This window comes from Prionailurus viverrinus, chromosome A3 (genome assembly GCF_022837055.1).
Source record: "Prionailurus viverrinus isolate Anna chromosome A3, UM_Priviv_1.0, whole genome shotgun sequence".
Classification (NCBI taxonomy): Eukaryota; Metazoa; Chordata; class Mammalia; order Carnivora; family Felidae; genus Prionailurus; species Prionailurus viverrinus.
In genome coordinates, this window is record NC_062563.1 from 40,103,952 (window position 1) to 40,118,515 (window position 14,564).

Genomic DNA, 14,564 nt, shown 5'->3' on the forward strand with positions numbered 1-14,564 from the left:
AAAAATTCCCACTTTATGTAAAAGATTAGTTGAAGTATGACAGATATCATACAGATCAACTCTTAGACATTGCCTAATAAATAATAGATGCTCAGAAAATTGTCATCATGATTTATTTGTACATGCTTTTATTTGGTTGTGATAATGGGTGTATTTTTCACCTTTATAAGCTTACTAAAATATGTGTCAGCTTGTCCACTGGCTTGGTGATTCAGAGCATGACTTTCTGATAGAAATGAATCATACAAGAGCTCATTTTAAATTTTCATAAGTTGGCCATGTCACAAGGCCTAATTTGGTACAAATACTTAAATCAGAACTGCTTGATGATCCAAGTATTGTGTTAGGATGGAGAGCCAGGTCAGCTCTGTGAGACAGCACACTTTAGTTGTATAAAAAACAAACAAACAAACAAACAAACAAACAAACAAACAAACAAACAAAAAAACTTTAATGAACTGAAAGAAGAATGTTGCTTTAAAATGAAGTGTTTAGATTGGAAAAAGAAAAAAAATTGAAACATGTTCTATTGAATATTCTTTAATTTAACATAAGTAGAATTGGCACTGCTAGAGAAAGTGTATGCTACAGTAGTTTGAAAAAGAAAAGAAATAGTTTTACTTAGCCTTGAAATGCATATTGAGCTAAAGCATTCTTACATCTCTTTTTTTGATAACTTTCCCATCCATATCTTTCTAATAAGTTACTATCTTCTGAACTCCTGTGTCTTTAAACTTTTGAAGTGTACTTTAAATTTGCAAGAAATTTAATTAGAAAGTAGTGGAAACTTTCTCTCTCTAATCTTTTCTAGCCAAAATTTTAGTTTGCTTTGAAGTTCAAGACCTGTCATGGTTTGTATCTAGTAAACATGAAAAGAAAATGGTTAAAGAGGCTCACCATCAGTTGAGATGGCTTTATTATTTTTACATTAAAAACATATCATTTTAAAATTTATATATTTGAGATCAGTCAGAAACTCAGACTGAATATCCTTTCAGGTATAAGTGAGAACTTTTCACTGATGTATTTTACATTTAAATCAGAAGCAGTTCAGTGAACTTCATGTACTTGTCAAAAGATTTTGATCAGCTTATTATTGGCGGACATCAAATGTGCTTCCCAGGGTATACTTATGAATATTAAATTTTTGCTAATTTTGAATTATTTTAATATACAAATTTTAATAATTTTGTTAAACTCTTAAATCTGAAAAAGCATATGCTCTTTTAAATGTAAATACTTTGGAAGATTTATTCTATAGGACAAATACCAGTATGTAGGAATACACAAACCCACACAGTTATACACACACAAGGATGTTTATTAGATCATTGTCTGTACTGGGAAACTGGAAGCAACCTAAGTGCCCATAGATAATAGAAATTGTTTCACTCAAATTTTAGAAAATTATAGTACATTTATTATTTTTTTAGTTAGACCTTTGATGTATTGGTAAATGAGAAAATTATGTTGCATGTTATTTTTTTATAGTAGGATCCATTGTATTTTAAACAACAATCTCAGGAAGACTCATTTATGTGTATATATATTTATATCAACATGGATTTGAATATGAAAAGGAATAGTAGTTAAGACTACTTGAGTTTAATAAAATTCTTGATTCATATGTTCAAATGAATACATGTTATTTTATATGTTTATGTTCATATTTTTTATATATTTAAATTTTTATATTTTTAATTAATAAGGAAAACATTAGTCTACTGTATTTATTATTCCACAAATAGAAACATAAGAATAGGTGCTACCCTCATAAGAGTTAGGGTAAGATAGTTTGGGAAGGAATGTGAGATTTAGGTGAGCCACCAATTGTGACGAGTTTGTGTAAATCATATCTATCCAATCAAGGTCCCTACAGGAACCTTGGCACAATCAATTAAGATATTTTGGGGACAGCTTATTTATAAAGGGAATATGTACAAGGGTTAGAGCCAGGAATGATGTAGAAGAAACTCAAAGGATTGTTCAGCAACCATGGTTACCAACAGTACAGCTGTTAACCATGTTAAGCTCAAAGAGATGAGTAGGAGACATATCAGAACCCAAAAGGAGAGAAAGTCATATTATAAACTAAATGAAGTTGATTAGAGCAGTTACCTTTATTCAAGGGATATAGTCAGTTCAAGGTAAGCTTATAGGAGTGAACCAGGGAAATAAAAACTTGGAATGGATTTTTTTTTAAGTTCATTTATTTATTTTGAGAGAGACAGGGACATTTTTGAGACATTTATTTTGAGAAAGACTGAGCAAGTGGGGGAAGGGCAGAGAGAGGGAGAGAGAGAGAATCCCAAGCAGGCTCTATGCTGCCAGCACAGAGCCCATTGTGGGGCTTGAACCCACAAAGCCATGAGATTATGACCTGAGCCAAAATCAAGAGTTGGAATGTTCAACTGACTGAGTCACCCAGCTACCCGTGAATGGAATTTTTATTTCTTCCACCAGCTCCTGCCAGGGCTCCCCATTGACTGAACCCAACCAGAGCCAGAGGGTAAGAGAGGACCCATTGATGTTCTATATATAGATCACTTTGGGCAGAGAACAGGGTGTAGGATAGAGAATGGGTCTTAACTCAGCAATAGCACTGCTAGGAATTTACCCAAGGGATACAGGAGTGCTGATTCATTGAGACACTTGTACCTCAATGTTTATAGCAGCACTCTCAACAATAGCCAAATTATGGAAAGAGCCTAAGTGTCCATCAACTGATGAATGGATAAAGAAATTGTGGTTTATATACACAATGGAATACTACATGGCAGTGAGAAAGAATGGAATCTGGCTCTTTGTAGCAATATGGATGGAACTGGAGAGTGTTAAGTGAAATAAGCCATACAGAGAAAGACAGATACCATATGTTTTCACTCATATGTGGATCCTGAGAAACTTAACAGAAGTCCGTCGGGGAGAGGAAGGAAAAAAAAGTTAGAGAGGGAGGGAGCCAAACCATAAGAGACTCTTAAAAACTGAGAATAAACTGAGGGTTGATGGGGGGTGGACATTGAGGAGGGCACCTGTTGGGATGAGCACTGGGTGTTGTATGGAAACCAATTGACAATAAATTTCATATTAAAAATAAAAAAATAAAATAAAAAGCAATTTTATATCTAAAAAAAAAAGAGAGAATGGGTCTTTTAAGGAGTAAACAGAAGCTATCTGGTATAAATATCCAACATTATTTTTGAACCAAATAATTAAAATAATCCAGAAGGGAGAAATCTGTTATAATATACAAAGTATTGACATCCATTTTCTTTGTGGGCTCATAGAGTTATTCTTTAATTGGCCTATGCCCAAAGAAAGAATTAAAAAAAAAAGAATTTGAAGATGGCATTGTTCCTCATTCTCCTCCATGCCTAATCCTAGTTTCTTCCCCAAATTCTGATGAGGGTACATACAGCACAAGACATCTCAGAGTGAGGACAGAGGCCTGGAGTTTTCTAAGATGAACATGTTTCTGGCCCCCACAAGGTATAGATTTGTCTGAATGCTTTTAAATAGTGAGGGTTTTTTTCAATAATTATTAACTTCTAGCATGAGTGCCAGAGGTAGCAGGAGCTGACGTTTACTGAGCTGCAGTAAGTGCCAGGTGCCATGCAGTGGTTCACATAGTTATCACCCTCACTCTGCTCAGCAAACCTGTACCATGACTGTTGTTTTCCCAAATTACTGCTTAAGAAAAAGACTCTAAAAGGGGTTAGATAATTAGCTGGAGTTTCAAGAACTTTCTCAAAGATGATGATAGAGTCTGGAATTGGACCTTGATCTGTTGGCTTTCCCCTGGCACAGCCTCACTTGGCTGTAAAATTGTGAAGGAGTCATTACCTATTATTGTAGCTCTCTCACCTGTCCCACAAATAAGACTTTTCCTTTCTCCTCTCTCATTCTTCTGTATTCCAGTAATTTTCTTAATTATATATTTAACAAGTATTTATTGAGTACCTACTCTGTGCCAAGAATTGTGCTGGGTGCTGTTGATACCAGCAAATACTCCTCTAAGGAGTATTCTCAGGGTAGCAATCCTATGCATTTTCCTTAATCCCAAATCCTTTACCTTTGAGTTTCTTTGTCTCAATCTTCCCATTATTGACTATGAGAATTATTCTTTTGTCTTATTTAAATTAAAGTGTAATTAAAAATAAACCTTTTTTTAAAAGACTCGATACTATTTCATTATTGGAGAGAAATAAATATTCCATAATATTAAAAGAAATATGAAATAAGGAAACTATTTAAAACAGTTTTCTTAAAAGAAACAGGTTTTATTGAAACAAATTCATCTTCCCAAGAAGCATGTAAATGAGGGTGCAAGTAAAGGCCTATGTTTTAATCAGGCTAAAAGTGTATCCCATTCCCTTAGATAAGCACATCTTCCATTTTTCAAACTGAGAAGTGGTTTGTATTCAAAACCTTTCTTGTCAAAGACAAAACTGCTGTTCAAGTGTCTTGTATCATTATAACCACAAAACTAATACACATTTGAACTCATTTTTTCCCTATTTAGACACCCTTGTTCACTCTTTGGAAAGCCCCAGATTGGTTACTTAAGTAATCCTATTTTTGTAACTGAGCCAATGTTATCATCATCAAAATTACAACTGATTCGTAATACAGTGTCAAGAAGGATGACTCGTACATAAAAACATGTGCTGATTCCTCTCATTTTGCACTAGTTACATTGCATTATGCAGCTGTAGGAACTGGCAATGCTTTAGTTCACCCTTTAATAATCAAATTCAGTGATCTTCAGTAGGATCACATTCAGTAGACTGCATGCATATTATGTTTTGTTACTATCTTTGGATGCAATTTTTGAGGAGAAAAAATGTACATGTATATAAATATATGTGTATATATATACGTATATATTTATGTGTGTGTATACACACACACACACACACACACACACACACACACACACAAGTATCTCCTGCTTTTAAAAAGTTCATATTACACCACATAACTTAATCAAAATATCTATGTTGGTGCCTATTTCCTCTAAGTGAAAGAAATCTGAAGAGGATTTTTGCTTTTATCAAAAAAGTGAAAATAGCATTCAGCACTTTTCTGCAGCGAGCCATTAGAGAGGCATTGTGCACTCTGAGCAGTGAGAGTGGCACCACCAAGCTCCTTCCCTGAGAACTGGGCTCAGCATCTCAGCATTAAGCTTACAATAGCTTTGAACCCTGTGAGCATCTGTGCTTTATCTCAGTTTATTTTGTGTATCCATGAGCAAGATGTGTTCTAAGGTATCAGAAAAGTCTAAAAGAAGTTAATTTTGGGCCTGGGAATGCTAAAAACAAATTTCTGTATAAATTAATGATAATTGTTTCTTTGCTTTATACCCAAAAGTTTCATAGGAATGCTAATTTTTCAGATAGTGGAGGAAACCTCAGTGTATGTTTGTGTGTGTTTATGGTGTGTGTGTGTGTGTATGTGTGTGCATTTTTTTTCCAGTTTGAAATTCGCAGTATTGTATGGTAGGTTCTTTACCTAGGTCTGATCCTGGATAAGTTATCTCACATCTTTGATCCTCTTTAACTTTCCACTTTTGTGAAATGAAGGAATTGGACAAAATAAGTGGTTTTCCTTCCATGTTGCAGTATTTCTTGAAGTTACTGGGTGCACTGTAACTGATAAAGCTGTAGAGCTGATAAAGCCACATTGGCTAAAGACAGGCAGCTCTTTCTCCTCCCTCCTACTTAAATGAGGATAATTCTGTTTTGTTTTATTTGTTAATACTCCCAAGTAAATTTTCTAATTTTTATTCTGTTTTTGGCTTCATAGTGGATTGCAGCTTATACAAAACACACAGAGCCTGGAATAATCAATTGTTCCTTTAAATTCTGCAGTTAAGTATGAAATGTAAAGTATTAATCATGTGTTTATGCCTGGTTTCTACATGCGAGGTAGTTAAGCCTATGCTTAATTTTCTCTCTTTGTCAGCTTCAAAGCAGGAAATTATACCATTGCCCCAAACCTCTGGCATTCCGTTGATTTTGTTTAGAAGGTATAAATCTAGTAAAGCATGAGTAGAGAGCTGTTGCCAAATTGTTGGCTGAATTTGTCTGTGTAGATTGTATTTCCACAGCTGTCAGTTGGGATGGTTGTTCCCTGTATAAAGCAGTTCAAGAGTCATGCAAATGCTTGGGATTTTAATCTTATATTTTTAAGCACTTCCTACTTTGAGTTTCAAGTGTAGGGAATATAACATGTGCCATTCTACAGGGTGATATTTTGGCTTTTGTATCTTTAGGATAACATGTTGTGAATGAAATTGTGTTTTAGGTAGAGTTCCTGGGAAGAGTTCCCGCCAACAATCATTTTTGACATCCCATGTGCCCTATTGTAATAAGAAAGCAGAATAAATAAACTACACTAGGTGGTCAGGATTCTGTTAGAATGAAAGCTATTATAATATCCTGTATAACGATGAAAAGAAAGTAGAAACCCTGCACAAATAGTTTTAATCAGTGTCTCAAGACTAATCTCCCAAACTGTTGCTTGTTTGACAGATAGTCTTGGGTGGGGGGTAGAAATGGAGTGGAAAACAAATAATTACTGTAGAGATAATAGGAAATTACTTGGAAAGTAGAATAAAAACTTGTTCCAAACACTTACCAGGCCAGTTTGGCTCACAGTCAACGTAAATTACGCTCTGGATTATTTCACAGACAGGATTACAGTAGTCCCTTCTCATCTGTGTTTCACTTTCTGTGGTTTCAGTTACCCATGTTCACCCACCATCTGGAAGCAGATAATCCTCCTTCTGATCTATTGTCAGAGGGTCTATAGTATCTTAAAATTATGCCACGATGCCTGCAGCATTCACTTCACTTCATCTCATCATGTAAGCATTTTATCATCTCACGTCATCACAAAAAGAAATAGGGCAAGTACAGCACTAGAGAGTCAAAGAGACCACATTCACTTAACATTTATTATAGTACATTATTATAATTGTTTTATTATTAGTTATTCTTAATCTCTTACTGTGTCCAATTTATAAATTAAACTTTATGATAGATGCACATTGGAAAAGGAAAAAAAAACATAGTATACACAGGTTTCAGTACTATTTGTGATTTCAGACATCCCCTGGAAGTCTTGGACGGTGTCCCCTGTGGATAAACAGTAGCTACTGCATTTCAGACTCAAACTGCAGGAGCTGTTAAGTATGCTAAAGTACAAGGCTAGCACATGTTAGGTTAGCAGTTTTTTTTTAATGTTACTGAATAACATTTTATTACATCCAAAACTTTCAAATCTAAGAGAACTATCAAAACTAAGAGAAGTTGTCTGATGCAGAGATCCCCAATATATGGCATGTCCTCTGGCATTTTGATTCTCCCTATCCCACTCTGTCATAAATATTATTAAACAATCGTAGTTCTCTTTCCCACTGAGCTTAGATTTAGCCTTAAAATCTTTCTCAAATCAAGAAGTACAGTCTTTTTTAATTAGTGAATTAGAATTGTTTGACATTTGTTTGCCATCTCTGATTGATTCTAAATTTCCTGATGGAAGAAGATAAATAAGGTAGTTGACTATGACACCCAAACCACTGATATATTTAGAAATTGCGGCAAATTAAAACAGGTTACCCGGATCTCAGTTCAGTATTCTTTCTTTAATACTATAAGGAGTAAAGAAGGTTTTTGAGATATTAGGAGAAAAAGTCAGTTAGGATGTTTGATACATTATAGCTTTTCTTACATTTCTAATAATGTTATGGCAAATATTCCATTTAGGAGCTTCAGGTAATAGAAGATTACTTATATAGTAATTTTATTTTTCATGTTTTGATCCATGATTTAATTGTCATTATATTTGTGAAAAGACACAAATGCATGCGTATACAGACATATATGTACACAGAGGGTCTTTCAAGATCATTTTCTTTAAAGAAAGAAAGCAGTATAATATTCCATTTATGTTCTGAGCAACACATGAAATGAGGATACTGTTGGTAAATGCTATGACCATTTTTCATTTAGGCTAATTATCCCAAGAAAAGGATTCCTACATTGTCTTCTTTTTTTCCTCTGGTTTTGATAATTTAAAAATGAATATACTTATAGAAATGTATAATTTTTATTAAAAATTTTCATTAAAGTTTTTCATCAAAAAATTGAGTTCAAATAGAAGAAAATAATTTCTCAAAAATTCTAAAAAATTAATCATTTGGTTAGGATATTATAAATAAATTCTCCATACTTGCCACTTTGAAATTAGATTTACGTAACCCTTTATCCCATTTTATGTTCAGTGTTGTTGTTGTTGTTGTTGTTGTTGTTTTTCACTTTATAAACAGTGAAACTGTTCACCTCATTGAGTTGTTATTTTGGGGGTATGAAGAAGTGCAATACAGAGATTCATTAACATGTAATGGCTCATTTTAGTTTCTCATTCAATTGATTTTTGAGGCAATTACTGGAGCTTGATTTTTTCCTCTACCTTTCTGGTAATAGAAAGGGTATTTTATTTAGAAAAATGTGAATAAAAATAGTGTTGATTAGTAAGCATACTCAGAGAAGATATTTTAAAATCTTATTTTAGAAGCAGTGGTATGCTCATAAACTTGAAGTTTTCTTTGTTTCTTTTCTGCTTTTCCTTCTCTCTGAAACTTTGGGAATAACAAGAGGCATGTCCAGAATTCCCTCTAGCAAAGGACTTGATAGAGACAGAAATATAGAAACATGTTTTTTACATGCTTAGTCATTAAATATTTCCAAAGAAATTTGAAGAGTTTCATTAATGGTCTTTGATTTTACAGGAAGAAAAAGGACCAAAGTTTGCTCTTTCCACACACTTCAATAAATAAATACCACTTATATCAAAAAGAAATTGTACTGAACTTACCAATTATCTTATTTTTAGAAAACATGTATTGAATGCTTCTTAGATGCAGGCCAAACTATTAAACTCAGACCTTGTCTTTAAGGGTTTCATATGTAATTGGGATGTACCTCAATTTATTAAATATAATTAAATAGAAATTAAATGACTATTAATTTTAGACACACAAAAGTCATTTTTCCTTTTGTAAAATGGAAGAAATATTAATCTACCTGGCCAATAAACGTTGAGCATCAGTTATATATAAGGTGTTTTGTGAAGGTAAAGTAACGTTTGAAATCATGATAAAGGTTTACTTTTATTTGCCTTCATTTATGCCACATTTACTGAAGAAAATTGCCTTGATATTTTTGCTAAGATACATTTTATTAAAAAAATTAAGAATACAAATGATAAAATAGGCTTAAATTTCATGAATTCTCTAGAAAAATTATTACCATAATTATAGTTATTGGAAATTAGAAATTATTAGAAATTACAAATATATTGTTTTGAATATATATATATATATATATATATATACACACACACACACATATATATATGTTTGTGAATATGTTTTAGAATCCTAGATTAAGATTCTATTACATGAAGGGTAATGCACATGAAATTATCTTAAAAGTGATGGGACACTATGTAGAATGCCATAGTTTTGCAAATTAGTTCTATGTTGATATTAAAATGTGACCAGATATGCTTATCTAGACATGAACACACATCTGACATAAATTGATTTGATGGTTCTCTTGGGACTGGGATTCCAGTTCTTACACCTATGCTACTCATCCACCCACGTCTATTGGATAAGTGCCTACTTAAATAGATGGGCCTTGGTCTATGTTCTCAAAACACGCAACCTCTACCTTTATTCAGCAAAGCATTGGGTGAGAGTAGACTGTGTTGTGTTATTGCGCTCCTGGGCATGATAATTTGAATGAAAAGCTACTATACATTATTGTTGTTTGTTCTTGAAAATACCTTTTTCCTTCTGAATGAATATGTGAACGTTGGAGAAAAACAGAATTCCAGGGAACTGAAAAACCTGTAGATAGGGAAGTAGTACCCAATGAAATATAAAAATAAACAATCAGCAGCCATGTGGTTTTATAAATGTGTGTAGCTAAGATTTTAGAAGATATTTGAATTAGGTAAGAGATATGGGTTGATCATGAAAATTCTGCCATTAGATAGGGGTATGGGAACCAAAATAGAATTCACATCTTTCCTCATGCCCCTGCAGCAAGCTACCCCTACAACAGCTACAAAGTTTGATGATGGACATTAAGTCCTCAATACCATCTACATACATACTTTACACTCTCACTGTGAAGTCAGATGGATTTGGGGTCCTGAGTTGACAAAATGGCAGATTTTATGACATCAAAAGTGTTTTTTTTTTAAATTTTTTTTTTCAACGTTTATTTATTTTTGGGACAGAGAGAGACAGAGCATGAACGGGGGAGGGGCAGAGAGAGAGGGAGACACAGAATCGGAAACAGGCTCCAGGCTCTGAGCCATCAGCCCAGAGTCTGACGCGGGGCTGGAACTCCCGGACCGCGAGATCGTGACCTGGCTGAAGTCGGACGCTTAACCGACTGCGCCACCCAGGCGCCCCCAAAAGTGTTTTTTTAACACGGTTGATTAATGACATTGCTATTTAGTTCATGATTGTGAAAAAAGTATCAAGAGGAAGGCAAGAGCAGAAGTTAGATGGCTCTGTCCTTGGAAGATCATATGGAATAAGATTTGATGCTCTAATATATTGACATATTAAGAAGAACTTCAAAGGCATGTGGTCTTATTGGATTTTCATGATATTCTCTTTAGTGTTGTAAAAATTAGCAATCCATCACATATTTAACCTCATGGAACTATGAATATAGGCATTTGTTCATGAAATGATCCATTACCTATTGATGGAATCAGTAACACTTGGATATTTGCTTCTCTTAATTATGACAATGCGTGGTATGGACAGCACACTAAAGTTCAAGTTAAAGACTCCCTCTCCTCTTTCCTAAATGATTTGTTTAATCTTTTGGTGGCTCAAGTTTCTATACAAAGAGACCTTGGACACCACATACTTTTTTTTTTTAATACTGCTGTAGGATTTCTCATTTTATAATGGCATGAAAATACCTATGATACATAAGAACGCTATGGAATAAAGCTCAGTGCAGTGTATATTGACTTTTGTTTTCAGGCTGTTATAATGACTAGATAAACATAGGCATAAAGCTGTTTAATACTTCAGCAGAAACCTGGAATGGGACTTTATGAAATTTTGAACTCTTGAAAGAAACTCAAATGGAATTATCTTATACTTAGCTTATTACTTGGCTTCTATAAATATGTGTGCTAGAATAATGGATAACTGGGTAAGAAATGACACATTGTTTTACAAAAATGCTTAAACTTTTGTTTCCTCAAATAAATAGTTAATGCTAAAAGTAATCTGTTACTAAGAGTTCTTACTGCACAGTGTCTTAAGATACTTTATTTGATGATGGTTTATTAAAATTATCATTATTCTTTTATGTTACATGGTCCTTTGAAATCACTGAATTGCCTAAATAACATACTCTCTCTCTACCTGATAGAATAGAGAACATAGAAGATTATTTTAGATATTGAACAGAAAATAAAAGAATCACAACATGTGCTTCATTTTATTAGAAGGGAGTACATATAAATACAGTCTTTTGAAGAGAAAATAGAGTTATTAAATTATTTTAATTTTCATGCCATCATAAAACAGTAATAGAAGCTATCTTTATATGAAAGTACATAGTGTGAGTGTATGTGCGTATTTATAAGAGACGTGATCACCAGCAGCTTTTACTTAACCTATCTGGCGTATTATAGTTTTTATATATTACTTAATGTTTTCTATTTGTTTTGTTTTAAACAGCAAATGCCAGTCTTCTTGGAGGAGGAGGTGGTAAGTCCTGAATATCACTTAATTTAAAATATTTTTATTACACCTGCCACAAGATGTTAAGTAAGTTCTGTGATACTTTAAAGAAAATTAATTTAGCTATAATTATTAACCACAAAATGATAATCTTCTAGAAAATAACTTATAATAGAAATACATACATTGGTTTGTCTAACTCTTATTTTAAAAAAACTTCAGAGTATGTGTAATACTGTTTTTATTCTCAATAAAACTTTGTATTTCTACGTTTGGCATAAGGTGTAACAGCTCTAAGCTGTTAAGATGAACACATATAATAGATGGTGGAATCACTTTTAATGTAAATCCTAAAACAGTTCATTTGGAGACTTGTGGTTTTAGTTTTTTCATTTTTATTTTTTCTTCCTCATAATGGCTTAAAAAAACAATGACTTTGTAGCCTGAGAAATTAACATATCAGCCATTTACTTTGAAAATAAAAAAAGATATTAGTATTGGCACTTTGCTTTTTCATTTAGCTTGATTAGAGGAAAATGAATGAGATAAAATTGAGATGAAGAGAGTGTCCTGTACTGGGAATTTTTTTTATACTAAAATCATGGGGATGTTTATTATTTTTATTTCTAGGTTGAAAGATGAAAGCTTCCTAGCCTTCCTATATAGAATATAGTAGGGGGGAAAAGTATGCAATAGAATAGGGTCCTTTTCATTTAAGACCCAGCTGGACATAAATAGGTTTGTTTTGTCTTTCCATTCTCCTTCTTCCACTAGTTCCCTCTTTTCATGTACATGGTTGAAGTAGATGGGATTGCACAGAACGTTAGGCTTTCAAAAATTCCCTGGCCATCGACAGGAAGTTTCTGGGTGAACTTTATTTGGAAACTAAAATTTTAATCATTGTTCCTATATAGGAATCAACAGATTTTTAAAAAACAGAATCCTGGAAATAGAAATAATAGAAAAACAGTTTAATCTAGATAGTGCTCTTCATATTTTCACATGCCAATGCACACATTCTGCAGCAGAGTATTTCTCGTCTTCTTCCCTAAGTTACGTTAGAAGATATGAATCGACAGGATTTCTCATTATACATTTTTTTTTGGTCTTTTTGGGGAATTGGAAGGGAAAATCTTCCTTGGGAGTTGGATTCCCAGTAAATTGTTATCTCCAGGTCTCTTATGTCAAGAAAACATTATTAAAATAAATTCTCCATAGTGCTGATTTACTTACAAAACATATTAATATTTTAACAAATTTGGTGAATACTGTTAAATAGGCTAAATATGTCTCATGCACAGGTAGTCTAGATGTAGACTATACTGGTCATATAGTAATTCCATCCTGTCATCAAGCACTCAAGCTCTTACTTTTCTACTCTTCCTTCCTAGTGCATGGAACTCAGAGTCCATGGTAGTAATTGGAGCTCTAGACATTGTAAATATGTGTCAGGAGCAGTAAGAAAGACAAAAAAATTTTTAAAAAGTGGCCCCTAAAAGATGAGTCAGTTTTCTTTAAGCAGCTTTCTCTGAAATCTCACATTATCCTTGAACGTACCAAACGTTCGTTCATAGATACATACAATTTCATTCCAGGAAGCAATGTACTCATGAAAAAAAAAAAGTGTTGCATTTCCTTTTGTTTTCTTTTTTTTTTTTTAATTTTATTTTGGTAAGGTCATAGTTAACTAATACTTATTTCTTACCCATGATACCTTTCTATTTAAAATACAATGATCTGGGGCTTCTGGGTGGTGCAGTCGGTTAAGCGTCCGACTTCAGCCAGGTCATGATCTCGCGGCCCATGAGTTCGAGCCCCGCGTCGGGCTCTGGGCTGATGGCTCAGAGCCTGGAGCCTGTTTCCGATTCTGTGTCTCCCTCTCTCTCTGCCCCTCCCCGTTCATGCTCTGTCTCTCTCTGTCCCAAAAATAAATAAATGTTGAAAAAAAAATTAAAAAAAAAAATACAATGATCTTTGGGGCGCCTGGGTGGCGCAGTCGGTTAAGCGTCCGACTTCAGCCAGGTCACGATCTCGCGGTCCGGGAGTTCGAGCCCCGAGTCAGGCTCTGGGCTGATGGCTCAGAGCCTGGAGCCTGTTTCCGATTCTGTGTCTCCCTCTCTCTCTGCCCCTCCCCCGTTCATGCTCTGTCTCTCTCTGTCCCAAAAATAAATAAACGTTGAAAAAAAAATTTAAAATAAAATAAAATAAAATAAAATAAAATACAATGATCTTAGCTGTTTACAAAGGGAATAAAAACAATAATATGTTCAGTAGAGGAAGATCTTGCATACACAGGTTGACACATAACAAATTTATGTCTTTAGTTTCAACCAAACTTAGATAATCACTAACAGCATTTTAAGGAAAAAAAAAAACCACATTTCTCGAATGGACATGTGGGAGAAGGAAGAAGAACTTGGTAATTCTGGCATATAGCAGATGGGTGTTAGGTCATCTCTGTTAAAGGAAGGATTGACAAGTGAAGTGACATATTTGAGAAACTTTTAGTTAGAAGCAAGAGCCGGGTCTGGAGAAGATTCTGCAGATTATTTAGACCTCACTACCAGAGAGGGACTGCCTCCCTCCTTCCCTCCCTTCCTTCCTTCCTCTCTCCCTCCCTCCCTCCTTTTTTTTTTTATTGAAGAACAATTGACATAAAATTTTGTATTAGTTTCAGGTGTAAACATGATTCAATATTTACATACATTACGAAGTGGTCACCATAATAAGTCTAGTTATCATTTGTCACCATACAAAGTAGTTAAAATATTAT

The 14,564-nt window shown here is 33.9% G+C and overlaps 1 protein-coding gene across 1 annotated transcript in view; it reads left to right on the plus strand.

Annotated features, from left to right (window-relative positions):
• MACROD2 (mono-ADP ribosylhydrolase 2) overlaps positions 1-14,564 on the plus strand; it is a 2,032,256-nt gene that overhangs the window by 517,485 nt on the left and 1,500,207 nt on the right. The window contains exon 4 of the mRNA XM_047854222.1: positions 11,789-11,818. Within this exon, the coding sequence (XP_047710178.1) occupies positions 11,789-11,818 (30 nt within the window). The remainder of the gene's footprint in view (positions 1-11,788; positions 11,819-14,564) is intronic.